The sequence below is a fragment of the Crocuta crocuta genome, unplaced genomic scaffold, assembly GCF_008692635.1.
Source record: "Crocuta crocuta isolate KB4526 unplaced genomic scaffold, BGI_CrCroc_1.0 scaffold231, whole genome shotgun sequence".
In the NCBI taxonomy this organism is placed as follows: domain Eukaryota; kingdom Metazoa; phylum Chordata; class Mammalia; order Carnivora; family Hyaenidae; genus Crocuta; species Crocuta crocuta.
In genome coordinates this window covers 7,091,029-7,104,149 of record NW_027528357.1, presented here as the reverse complement: position 1 = coordinate 7,104,149, position 13,121 = coordinate 7,091,029, and the positions used below count along the sequence as shown (strand labels likewise).

Sequence of the window (13,121 nt, the reverse complement as noted above, 5' to 3'; positions counted from 1 at the left end):
GGAGAGAGAGGGAGTCCCAAGCAGGCTCTGTGTTATCTGCACAAAGCCCAATGCAAAGCTTGAACTCATGAGTTGTGAGGTCATGACCTGAGCTGAAATCAAGAGTTGAACACTTAACTGAGTCACCCAGGCATCACTGAAATTAGTAAGCTCAGATCATGATCTTAGAATTCATAAGAATACCTCAATAGGTAAGTGTCTTAGCTCAGACTATTATAACAAAATACCATAGATTGGGTGACTTACACAACAGACATTTATTTCTTATAGTTCTGGAGGCTGGGAAGTTCGAAAGCAAGGTGTCAGCAGATTCAGTTCTTGGTGAGGCCCGTACCTGCCCTTTAGATGGCCACGTTCATATAGCAGAGTCACAGCAAACTGTTCTCTTCCTCTTTTAATTAAAGAATTAATCACATCACGGGGGCATCCACTCTTCCGAACTTGTCTAAATCTAGTTACTTCTCAATGTAGTAACTCCAAGTACCATCACATTGGGGGGTAGGACTTTAACATGAATTTTGAGAGATAACATTCAGCCATAATAATAAATATTCAATGAATGTAAAAACATAGTTAACAATGAAGAAACATTGTAAAGCACGTTTACAATATAAAACATGCAAATATGACTAGTGATCAAAGATATTAAACAAAAAACTCTAATGATATAATTTTTTTCTCTTAACACAATGTCTGGCATAGCATGATCTCTCAATAGATATTTTTTTTCAATCAGCCTGTCAGCAAAATTTCTCAATCGATAGTTCTTCACACAAGAAAGATGTGGTAGAACTGACACATTGTGGTAGGGTAGCGTTAGTGGTATAATGTACACATTCCAAAGCAATTTGGTAGTGGTATTATCCCGACACAATGATTCTACTTCTGGAAATGTTTCCTGGGACTCTAATCCAAAATGGAATCTATGTGCAGGGTTATATTTATTGTACTGCCATTCGTATTAACAACAAAAAAAAGGAGGGTATAAATTAGAGTCCAATATTTTTTTTATTTTTTTAAAGACCTCTTTTTCTTTGTTGTTTTTGGTTTTGTTTTGTTTTTAAGTAATCTCTGCACCCAGTATGGGGCCCAAACTCATGACCCAGACATCAAGAGTTGCATGCTTTACCAATTGAGCCAGCCAGATGTCCCAAGTCCAATAATTTTTAAAATGTGGCCTTTTGATTGACACTGTCATTAAATACGTTAATACATTTTTCAGTTTACTGTCAGGTCAGTCTGGGAATGATTTTATACCTAAATTATCACATTTAAACTCTGGCATTTATGGTTGGTTTTAATTTAACTCCCAGAGAGCAATCCTATTCAATATTTCCAAATTCTTAGGAAATATTTTATTGTTGCTCTAGTCCTCCTACCCCTGATAAATCACAATGTTTCATGCCTCCGTGATTTTGCATACTTCTTCCTTGGCTAAAATAAATATCATGATTTCTCTGAAAAGACTTTTTTCAGCCATCCAAGTAAAGTCAACGACACCATCCTTTATGTCATCACTATCCCTCGACCACACCTCCATTGCTACAGTTATCATATTTTTTTATTTATATGCCTAATGCTCACGAGACTGGAATTTCTTTGAGGGCAATGAATGACATTTATCTTTACCTTCACAGAGCCTTACTATAAACTCAATAAGTATGTCTTAGTCTGCTAGGGCTGTCATAATGAAATACCATATACGGGGTGGGTTAAACCACAGAAATTTACTTTGTCATAGTTTCGAAGGCTGGAAAGTCCAACATCAAGGTCCATCAGGGTTTGGTTTCTAGTGAGAGGTCTCTGGCTTTCAGGTGGCCACCTTCTTACTGTGTCCTCACATGACAGAGAGAACATAAGAAAACTCTTTTATAAGGGCACTAATCCAATCATGAGGGCACCTTCATGATCTCATCTAATCCTAATTACCTCTCTCAAGCCCTATCTACAAATACTATCACATGGGGGGGGGGTAGGATTTCAATACATGAATTGGGGGGGAAGACAGTTTATTGTAACATGTTTGTTGGATGGAAAAATGAATGGCTGATGGCTGATAAATGGACTAGAATACTCATGTTAGCTCCTTAGCATATTTTTTTCTTACTAGTAAAGTATATTTGGGGAGCAAAATTATAATAAAGACAGCAGCTTTATCTCTGAATTTGCTCAATATTGTTTACCTAGAACTTAGCACAATGCCATGCATCTTTAGGCATTTAACAAATATCTGGGGAAAAATTAGTAAATAAATTATAGTTTGAGGAGTATAGGCAAGATGTTCTTAATGAGTAAAGCCTTTGAGCTGTATGCATCTCTTTTCTCTAGATATACAACCGCAGGTCAAGTGAGCCAATCTACTATACAGCTTCTCTCAGCGACAGGGCTCTTAAGTAGCAATTTAGGCCACTGGTATAGATCTTACAGGAGAAGCAGTATTATTCTGCCTTCATTCAGTACGTTTGGAAGTAAGGTGCTAATTCTGAGAGACCATTGTACATTATATATTACAGTTGCTGATTTTAATTTGCTCCACATTATACAGTGTAGTAATTTGCTACAGAGTTCACTTAGGTAACCAAATAAAATGACCTAGCCTGGGTAATCAGATAAAATGAAGAAAATGTTTGAAAGACTATTATATGTTTTGATATAAAATACATACATATTTTACTATGCCTCTAAGTGTATTTCGCTTTGTCCCTTTGACACATTTTATTAATGTATGGAAGAAGGTCAAAATTTTATAAGTAAAATCATACTGTCCTTTGACAGTATTTCAAAAGTGTGTTCTCCAAATTTTCAGTCTTAAGGAACACTGGTTGGAAAACTATCCGAAAGAGAAATAATAACTTTCTAATAAATTTTAATAATGGAGTCAAACTCTTAAAAACAGAAAATATAATGGTGGTTGTCAGGGCAAGAGGGGAGGAGAAAAGGGAAGTTGTTGGTCAGCGAATATAGAGCTTTAGGTCCAAAAGATGGAAAAGTTCACTTGTCATATAACAAGGTGCATATAGTTAACACTAGACTATGCACTTAAAAATGGTTAAAATGAGGAGCCCCTGGCTGGCTCAGTTGGTGGAACATGCAATTCTCAATCTTGGGGTTATGAGTTTGAAGCCCATGTTGGGTGTCGATATTACTTAAAAATAAAATCTTAAAAAATGGTTAAAATGGTAAATTTTATGTTTATTTTTACCACAACAAACAAACAAACAAACAAGCAAGCAAAATTCATATGTGGGTAAACTAAATATGACAGTGTGTATATAATTCTGTGCCAGCTTGGGAAATTATAATTGTCAGTGAAATTTCGGAAAGAGGGATCATCTCACTGGTAAAGTTCTTGAGATTTCAAAAATAAAGTATTTAAATATAGAGACTGAACAACTCTCCTCCCTGTTGCTATTTCTTCCGCCCACTGGTCTCTCTCCAGACTTGGGATAAAGTTTAAGGCACACAGCTTTGCTTGCTTCTTTTTCCCCTACTGGCAGTGGTTGTACCTTCTCTTAGATATTTATTGTTTTGAGTCACCAATCTGGATTAGTATCACTTAATTATAGGATTTTTGATGAAACTCTTAAGAAGGCAGTTTTTGTTTTTGTTGCAGTGCTGTTCTTAGTGTTGTTTCTCACACTGAGTATCTTCAGCTCAAATAAACTAGTATTTGGGGACCACTATGAGGGAAGAATCTGCCTGGGACTAAAGGGAATCCAAGGAAAGCAGAGCCAAGAGAAAGTGAAAAAACTAAATCCTGAGGATATATTTTGGGCCTCTGGTTTGAAACACATATCATCTCAGCTTTACCACTGGAATTATGTGAACTAGAGAATTCTATTTATTGCTTAAGCCATTAAAAAAATTTTTTTTTTTAAGTTTGTTTATTTTGGCAGACAGAGAGAGCAGAGGAGGGGCAGAGACAGGGAATCGTTCACAGGCTCTGTGCTGTCATCGTGGAGCCTGCCTCAGGGCTTGAACTCACAAACTGTGAGGTCATGACCTGAGCCAAAACCAAGAGTCAGACACTTTAACTGACTGAGCCACCCGGGCGCCCCAGCTTAAGCCATTTTAATACTTGGATTTCTATTACTTGCAGGGCAAAGAAACTTGACTGATAGGGATTCCATGCAATATTTCTGCATCCTTTATTTAAAATTATTTTTAAATATTTATTTTTGAGAAAGTAAGAGATTGACAGAGTGCAAGTTGAGTTGGGGCAGAGAGAGAGGGAGACACAGAATCCAAAGCAGCCTCCAGGCTCTGAGCTGTCAGCACAGAGCCCGACACAAGTCTCGAACTCATGCTGTGAGATCATGACCTGAGCCAAAGTCAAACGCTTAACCTTAACCTACTGAGCCTCCCAGGCGCCCCAATATTTCTGCATTCTTAAAATTCATTTCCCCCAGGGGTGCCTGGGTGGCTTAGTTGGTTAAGCGTCCGACTTTGGCTCAGGTCATGGTCTCACAGTTTGTGGGTTTGAGCCCCACATTGGGCTCTGTGCTCACAGCTCAGAGCCTGGAGCTGGCTTTAAATTTCGTGTCTCCCTCTCTCTCTGCCCCTCTCCTGCTCACACTCTGTCTTTCTCTCTCTCAAAAATAAATAAACATTAAAATTTTTTAAAAAAATGCATTCCCCCATTAACTAGTTCAAATTGAGTTCTGTAATGTACAACCTTAGAGTCCTAAGTGATACAGACATCAATACCAGAAATGGATTACTATTTCAGATCATCAGAGAAAATGCAGACCTAGCTTACCTGCAGCTAAGTTGAGGGTTGGGGTAGTAAATATTCCTGCATTGTATAAGATTTTGTAGGTAGATACAAAGCAATTGCCTACACTATATCCTTAAGTTTATTGAGCCTAAAGCATATGGCTATGAAGGGTAAAGCTTAGAAAACTTAGCAGCAAATCATTAGTGGGTCAGTATGCCAGTTATCAGTCTATTAATTCTCAGTTCCAAATTTATTATTTTTGCTTACGGTGGGAAGATAGATCTGGGAGCTTAGATATTTTTCCTTTGCCAACTAACACAATAATACGTTTTTCCAACAGAGGGCACTAGAGAGAAACTGCAAGAGGAAAGGCATTTTGTTTCCCCGGGTATATATTTGCTGGTATAGGCTTGTTTCCCACAGCGCACAGAGCCAACCTCAGTTTCTGCAATGCACAGTGGCCAGCAGCACCCAGCAGACAGCATCCACCTCCAACGTCCCCCTGGATGGTTTTGTAACAGAATGCCTCCAACGGACCCTTCTCTGTAAAAGCTTTCCCTTGCACCCTGCATGCTTCTACCAGCATTATACCACAGAGACTTCTCTGCCATCCGGTGAACCCCAGGCGGGTCCTCTCCAGCAAGGTCTGGATTTCCATCCCTTGGTGGTCGGGCGCTTCTCTGGGTACTCCATTTCAACTTTTTATTGTGCAGGATGGAACGCTTCATGAATCTGCATGTCATCCTTGTGCGGGGGCCATGCTACTCTTCTCTCTGTATGGTTCCAATTTCAGTACATATGCTGCTAAAACAAGCATTCAAGCCTATATTCTTTTGAGTCCTCTGTACTTCTTATACCAATCCCCTATTAGTTAGAAAAATTTTATATTAAACTTTCTCTGTTCAAATTACTGTGATTTCCCTTCCCAGATTGCCCCTCAACTGATAAATCAGATTGATTTTTCCTGAGTACCTTCAGTAAGGTGTAACAACAAATTTGCATGCACCTAAGATTTTCCTGAATGTGAACAGAAAAAAAGAGGAGTTTGGAACTAATAATGCTGAGGTCCAAATCGAAACAGTCTGAAATACAGAGGTCAAGTTCTCTGACTCACACTACTTTCTCTGTAGAAGATTAAAATGATGATTGAGAACATGGGTATCCTGTCACCTACAACAGAGGGGAATTAATGGAGGATGTGGTTACCCTGACACCCTGGGCCACACCACGGCACCTCACACTGGCTCCCCTCCTGACAAACAGGATGACACTACCATTGCAAACTACATTTTAGGACTGGAATTCAGTCTGGGGGCAGGGTACTAGTCTAGAAGAGAAAGAAGACTTCTCTGCCACTCCAGTCAGTTTCTTCACCCATCCTGTCCTAAGACAAAGTTTGTCAGACTGGGTACATGTTGTCCCCAGAGTTCCAGCTAAGAAACAGAAAATCTATGAGTATAGCCCAGACTTGGTTCTTCACTTAGCAGCCAGGCTGACCTGATAAAGTTTTTGGTGTTTAATTTTAGGAAATTACCGTAATGTGAAACTGACAGGTGACTGTGGTTTTATTAGAACTGTAGCACCAACAAAACCCAGTCTGTATAACAGGCCTGTGATTCACTGAAATCAATGGGATAGAATGTCTTAATTCTTTAGACAGCCTCAGGCCATTCTTGTACCTGGTACGGTTAACAAGTGAATTGCAAATGCAGTATACCCCTTCCCTCTCCCCAAACAGGTTATCTACTCTAATGTCCTTTTAGGTGCTCCCTTGGCAATAGGAATGATTCCAGAAGGCGATACTAGAGAGCCACATTAGTTGACAAGAGAATTGTCACCACTGTCAAGTCAACCAAATGATGCCCATGAGACTCAGTGCTTCTCTGCTTTGCTTCATTAAATCTGTCCAGCTGAAAATGGTACATATCCTGTGATTTCTTCCCTTCTCTCCACGTTTTAAATGTAAGTTTTCATAGTAGTTATATTTGCTCTACATTGTGGTATGTAAAAGTTGGTTGATAGGGACGACATTTTTGAGTTAGTCTAAGGCTGTAGGAGCATGCGATATTAAACTAGATCAGATTAAGGGTCTACTAAAGGAATAAAGTATTTGGAGACACTGGACTGGAAAAAAGCAGTTTCATGACATTGCCTCTTGGAGCAGAGCTGGAAGGTACTTTGGATTTTCTCCTTTAGAAGCAGTGTATGCAATATGTATTGAAAGGGAATGGCTGGAATAACTGAAATGTATGTATAGAAGGAAGGGTGTGTATTTCTGCTGGAAGATTCTTCTACTTCTCCAAAACTTAGGTGCTTTGTTTGCTTTTTAGAACTGGTGTCAGGCTTTTGCCTCCATTGTTACACTGGAACTAATCTTGTTACAGTTGTCTTTATCTAAGCCATGTGCCCAGAGGATGTCCATAAATCTGTGAAGTAAAGGGGAGCAGGGAAAGAAAAAGAAAAATGGTGAGGAAGAGAAAGGAAAGTTGTTTAGATGCTTTAGTTTTAAATTTACATATTTCTCTCAAAGATTAAAAAAAAACACCAAAGAAAAGTTGAAATAGGAGTTAATTTGTTGGAACTACTGCCATTTCTGGTCTAATTTATGGTTCTGCTTCTTAGGATGGCATATTCGATTCCATGAAACAATTTCAGCTGCATTCAAAACGTCTGTTTCATTTTTGGTTTGGTCTCTCTACTGATTGGCTTTCTCTTTTGGGGCAAAGGAAGGGGATGCTGTCCCTTAGATCATGTTAACATACCTTCCAAGTTAGGTCCTAATAGAAACTGACTGACCTCTCGTGATCTCAATTCTAGCTTCCTGAGAGAGAGTATAACTGGCACAAATTGGGATTATATCCCCTCTATTTTAATCAATGGTAACATGGAAGTTGGATTCTGTGGGATAAATAGGGCCACTAGGGCCACTAATAGGAACATTAGTAAGAATAATAGCTATACAATAGCGCATAAAATACTTCTGATAGGAAATTAAATGTTATTAAATAGCATGAAAGATGCATATTCATAACGACATTTATGAGGGTTGAAATTTAACTGTCCCAAACTAGGATGGACTAAAAGAGTAAATTTTTTTTATTTTTTATACTTAATCTCACTTTTGTGTTTCCATTTGTGCTAATTTGCAGAGTTATGAAAAGAATTCAAACTCACAACAGCAAGTAACTCAGTTCCTTCTCTTTGGGGGAGAGGAACCACTTTTGCGGTGTTTCATTCTCCTCTGCCTTCCTATTTCCTCCTAAAGGGTTAATTCAATTAGAAAAATGGATCGGGGTCCAATCAGGAAAGAGAGCTCTCAATAAGCAGTTCAGAAGAGGATGTTTAATATGGAAAACAATTACAAAGATGTAAGGAGAGCTGAATGACCATGTGTGACAGTGAGGTCAACACGGAAGCCACTCAGAAAAGGCAGGGACTGCCCAGCAGGCTCTAGGCTCTGGAACCCTGGAGTGAAGGGTGGTCTTCCAGAAGTTAAAACCATGACCAAAACAAAGCCACAGCCAGAAGCAGAGGGAAAGGGGGGGGGGGGGGGGGGGGGGGGAGAGAGAGAGAGAGAGAGAGAGAGAGAGGTGTCTTGGCTTCTTCCTTCCAGTCTCTCATCAGTGCCTCCCATGAGCTGAATATAGACAGAAGTCAGCTGATAGGGGAAATGAGAAACAGTCAGCAAGGGCCAGCCTCAGCAATATACACCAGAACCAGAACAGGTGACAGGTAGGGAGGCGGATCTGATAGTCAACAAGCAAATGTCTGGCTTAGGTGCTTTCTAGCTACAAGTAACCAAAGAGCCAACTGAGAATGGTTTAAACTAGGACTTAACAGGAGGCAGGACAATTTCAGGGTTGATTAGATTATTAGAAGGGCTCAACTACCTAAGGACCTACATTCCTTCCATCTTCTAGCCCTGCCATTGATCAGGATACTGGCTTAGCCTTTGGCTTATTCTTTTCACGGTTTCTTGATGGTTTCAGGGTCCCAGGCAGCACAGATGGACAAGAAACTATTCAGACGTAGCATGGTATTGTTTATTCCGATTTGTTCGTTTTTCAGTCAGCCAAGAAAGGCACTTGGTGAAGTTCCTCAGAAGAATCCCCCTCACACCTCCTTGGTCATGACTGAATCACATGCCCAGGCTTAAACCCATCCAGACTGGCTCATCTCAGACATGGTACTTCCCTTTGAGCTGGAAATGTCCTTCTGAAGGGCCTGGCCGGGAAAAAGAAGATACCTGAACAAAAATCATGATTTGCTAGAGTGGGGGATGGGAATAGAGTTTATAAATGTTTGCTGATGGGAACACGATGCCCTGTATGGTTTCCCTTCCACGTTTTTATTCACTTGACCTTCTTACTCAGCCTGAGTGTGGGTTGGGGTGAGGTCAGGAAAAGAAGAAATTAGGATTAATTGATCAGGAATGTAAAGAATGTTGCTCTTATTATTTTTTTTAAAGAACATTTCCAAAACAGGCTTAATAATTAAATAATATGCCTTCAGCAAATAGGTTATTTATGTACATGATCGGGACTGATGTTAAAAATATTTAACCACTGGAACCAAATGGGCACTGGCCACTCAGGACAGACTGTTGCCCAATCAGAATGGGCAAGCTGAGAAGGACTGGCAGAGCTGTGCTAGTGCAAACCAGCTGAATGTCCACACCACACATGGTACAAATTAAAAAAGATACCAAAGGGTAGACGGTGAAACATGAACTCTCCCATTCCATCCCCCAGCTTCCCACTTCACTTCCTCAAAAGCAACAACTTTTACCAACAAAACAGACTTTTGAGGCTCTGTGGTAAGACAAACCCAGGCTTTGTGAAGAAAGAATTAATTTTCTGAATCCACTTATCTCCGCCTTTTAGTACATTAAGTACCTGGCCTGGTGGAGTTGGCTGAAGAGTTTTGCATATGGGAGGGCCCGAAAGGCAGTAAGTGGCAAGGGGGAAAGGTCCACATCCAGTCCAAGGGATTGTGGTTGGAAAAGAAAGGATGATTCGGGAAAAGGGTAGGTTGAGGAGAGTGCTGACGACTAGGGGGCTGAAAGCATCTTATCTTGTAGGTTGTGCAGAAGCAAAGTAGGGGTCAGCACTACATGCCAAGTCAGGGACACAGAATGTTTAGATGGAATGACTCTCCCTCCCAGACTGAGAGAGAAGAGGGCCCCAAGGGATACCTTGGATGGTGGCTCTATTGAGAGTAGAACACAACATGAGAGGCCTTTCATGTTGAGGGTCAAGGAATTGGAAGAGGATTGTGACAGAGATTCAGAGGATTCTACAGTGTTGGTGAGGCTGAATCAACCAGGGTACACCACAGCGCCTTGACCTAGCTGAGTCAGGCCAGAGTAGTCTTCGCCGGCGGCTACCAGCAGCTGAAATGTCCAGGACACAAGGCATCTCAGAGCGGAGCCAAAATTAGCCTCTCTGCAGAATAGTCCAGCAAGAATTCAAAGGAGACCTTGCAGATGTCAGGACTGAGGTTCTCGAATAGTGCCTCAAGTTCATGTCAGCTACCCCTTGTCCTCCCTCTTACCCTCCCAGATGCCACTTTGAGGGAGGCAGACTGAGAGAGATGGAATATTAAAAGCTTAAGTGTTTTAACCTAAATGTAAAGAGACTGATTAAGTTATGGCAACAGAATAAATTTATCAAGTTGGTGTAAACACTTAGGGTTTTTCCCCTACTGACCAAAGGCTGTATTTTATTTACACAGCTGAATGTATTTTGAGCAAATCTGTGACACTGCCATAAAAATATCATGTAATTTTTCATGTGAAATGCTGCCAAGAGAGAAGATGTGTCTTTTGGCCAATATGGTTTATTTTCCTAAGCTTAACACTCAGAGGGTAACTATATTTTCCTTATAACTGCATTTTTGATGGATTTCTACATACTGTCAACTATATGCTTACATATACCCTAAAAATCACTTCTTAGGATGTATGAGAAGTAATGCAAACATGTTTGAATTAAGGCACGGGTAAAGCTGATATCGTAGAGGAAGAATGAAGCAAATAAAAATAAAGTCACAAAATTAATGTTCTGGTTAAGGATTCCCAGTGAGTAAAGGGAAACATTCTTTTCAACAGAAAATACACTTTACTGGGGCGTCTGGGTGGCTCAGTCGCTTAAGTGGCCGACTTTGGCTCAAGTCATCCTCACGGTTTGTGAGTTCAAGTCCCACAACAAGCTCTGTGCTGACACCTCAGAGCTTGGAGCCTGCTTCAGGTTCTGTGTCTCCCCCTCTCTCTCTGTCCCTCCCAGCTCACACTCTGTCTCTCTCTCAAAAATAAACATTAAAATCATTTTTAAAAATACACTTTACTTCCTCAAGTGGTCAAAATGAACAAAATATGATTGGAAATATATTATCAAAAAGGTGAAGTTTGAAATCCAAGAACCATTTTATAAGTAAATTTGTAATACAGGCACCTAGACTAATGCTATTTGGTGCCTCTCCTCTCAACACGATTGGTGTTTCTCCTCCCAGGAAATCGGAGGCTAAAATTGACTTTCTTGCTCTGCCTCCACTGTTCTTGCTAGGGAGGAAAAGGAACAGAAATACAAAAGGTAGTTTGGTAAAGGGAATTACTGTTCATTGGACAATTCAGTAAATATTATTCTATGAATTGCCATTTTAAGATGTGTATAAGACCCTTTTCCTCCATAAGGTTTTCTCTAAGTCTATACAAATCCAGTCATCCCACTTCCTATCCTCATTATAGTCACTGCTTATGAACAATACTTCAGCAAATACCATTTTTGTCCTTTTATTTCATCAGACACCGAAGAGTGTAAACTAGTCAAGAGCAAAGTTCAAGACACCAGCATAACATCTAATAGGTCCAAGGACAATGCACACAATAAATGACAGAATTAACCATGCAATGGCTTCTGTTTATGATTCACTTATAGTGTAGAGTCTTAACAAAGCATGGTAACGATATATATATTTTTTCTTTTTCTGAAACTAATTGAGGATGCTCTATAATGCTCCAGATTTTCCTTAGCTCCTTTCATGTGGTTGTGATCCCATCCAGACATACCTGGAAACTAGGGGCCCATTAAAAAAAAAAAAAGAAGCACTTAAACTAGTGAATAACGTTGGTAAAATGCTTAGATCCACGCTTCTACCTCACTTTTATTCAAAGCTGTCAGAAAACAAAGGTGTTGGGTGGTGGAAGAATGCATCTGCGACTGTAACTTGTCAGATTGTGTTAAGGGGAAAAGTTCAAACCCTCTCGAGGGATCTTATTATTTAATTTTCCTACTCAGAGGATCGAAGTTGCATAACGGGCATATACTTGTTTCATAACACATCACAAGATGATCAAAACATTTTGTCAGGGACGAATAGTAAGAACCATACCTTTAACATTAGGGAATATTTTTTTGAGGAAAAATTCCTGGAAAATCCAACGTATTTGATAGAATCGGTGAGAAGTGGAGTCCCCGCTAGAGGGAGACTGCGGGGGGGCGGGTACAGGTGGGCACCCATCTGTTTATGTCACAACCTGCTGCGGGCGCCACGCGCCGGCTGCTGTGGAGGCCGCCCTACCCACCCCGCCCTCGCCCCAGTTCTCGGTCAGGTGTTCGCCGCCCTCTGGTGTTCGGTGACCCGCCGGGCCGGCAGCAGGCAGCGCGATGCCACGGGANGGATCGTGGAGCCAGGTAAAGGAGCGGCCTCGGGCGAGAGGCAGCTGCCTGGGGGCGGCCTTCGTTCTCGCGCGGAGGGGCGGCTTTCCGCGTACTTCCAGTCGGGGTGGAAGCAAAAGTGAAGCTATTGACCGGTTTCTCCACAGTGGCTTCCCACCGAGCACCACCTTCCACCCTTCCGCCGGGAGGANTAGGGAGTCGAGCCCCGGGCCGCCACAGCCAGCTTGGCCGCTGTAGCCGCCGCTGCCGCCATCGTCTTGATCCCTCATCCCCCGCCATGGCCGAGGAGCTTTCTGCGGCCACGTCCTACACCGAAGATGATTTCTACTGCCCTGTCTGTCAGGAGGTGCTCAAAACGCCTGTGAGGACCGCGGCCTGTCAGCACGTGTGAGTAGACGCCTCCTCCCCCGCGTGGAGCCGGGTGGTCGTTTAGGCCCGGCATCGAGCCCCGGACCCTGGGCTGCGGCCTGGCAGGAGCGGAGCCCGCTGCGGCCGGCCAGAGCGCCCCTTGGCGCGGAGGGCCCGTTGCCGCCCGCCCTCCCTCCCGAGCTGAGGGCNAGCCGCCGGCCGCGGGGTCTCCATCCCTTGCTGTCGCGCCCCCCGGGCAGTGGCCAAGCTTGTCTCCGTCGTGTCTTCAGGCCCCGGAGCCCCCCCGCCCCCCAGGCCCAGGAGGAATTGCAGGGAACGTGGAGCCTTTTTGTTTCCTAGCAACCTGAGTGAAGGAAGGG

The 13,121-nt window shown here is 42.0% G+C and overlaps 1 protein-coding gene, 1 long non-coding RNA gene and 1 other non-coding gene across 3 annotated transcripts in view; 1 reads left to right on the top strand and 2 right to left on the bottom strand.

Annotated features, from left to right (window-relative positions):
• Positions 1-5,425: 5,425 nt before the first annotated feature.
• Positions 5,426-5,534, bottom strand: LOC144223172 (U6 spliceosomal RNA). Its single transcript, XR_013332602.1, has one exon. It is a non-coding gene; the product is annotated as a U6 spliceosomal RNA (small nuclear RNA).
• A 1,059-nt stretch (positions 5,535-6,593) lies between these two features.
• LOC144223151 (uncharacterized) lies at positions 6,594-12,218 on the bottom strand. The gene is made up of 2 exons (XR_013332596.1): positions 12,107-12,218; positions 6,594-7,143 (listed from the first exon to the last, which is right to left on the bottom strand). It is a non-coding gene; the product is annotated as an uncharacterized LOC144223151 (long non-coding RNA).
• A 372-nt stretch (positions 12,219-12,590) lies between these two features.
• RNF138 (ring finger protein 138) overlaps positions 12,591-13,121 on the top strand; it is a 31,090-nt gene continuing 30,559 nt past the window's right edge. The window contains exon 1 of the mRNA XM_077753828.1: positions 12,591-12,780. Within this exon, the coding sequence (XP_077609954.1) occupies positions 12,671-12,780 (110 nt within the window). The 5' untranslated portion in view covers positions 12,591-12,670. The remainder of the gene's footprint in view (positions 12,781-13,121) is intronic.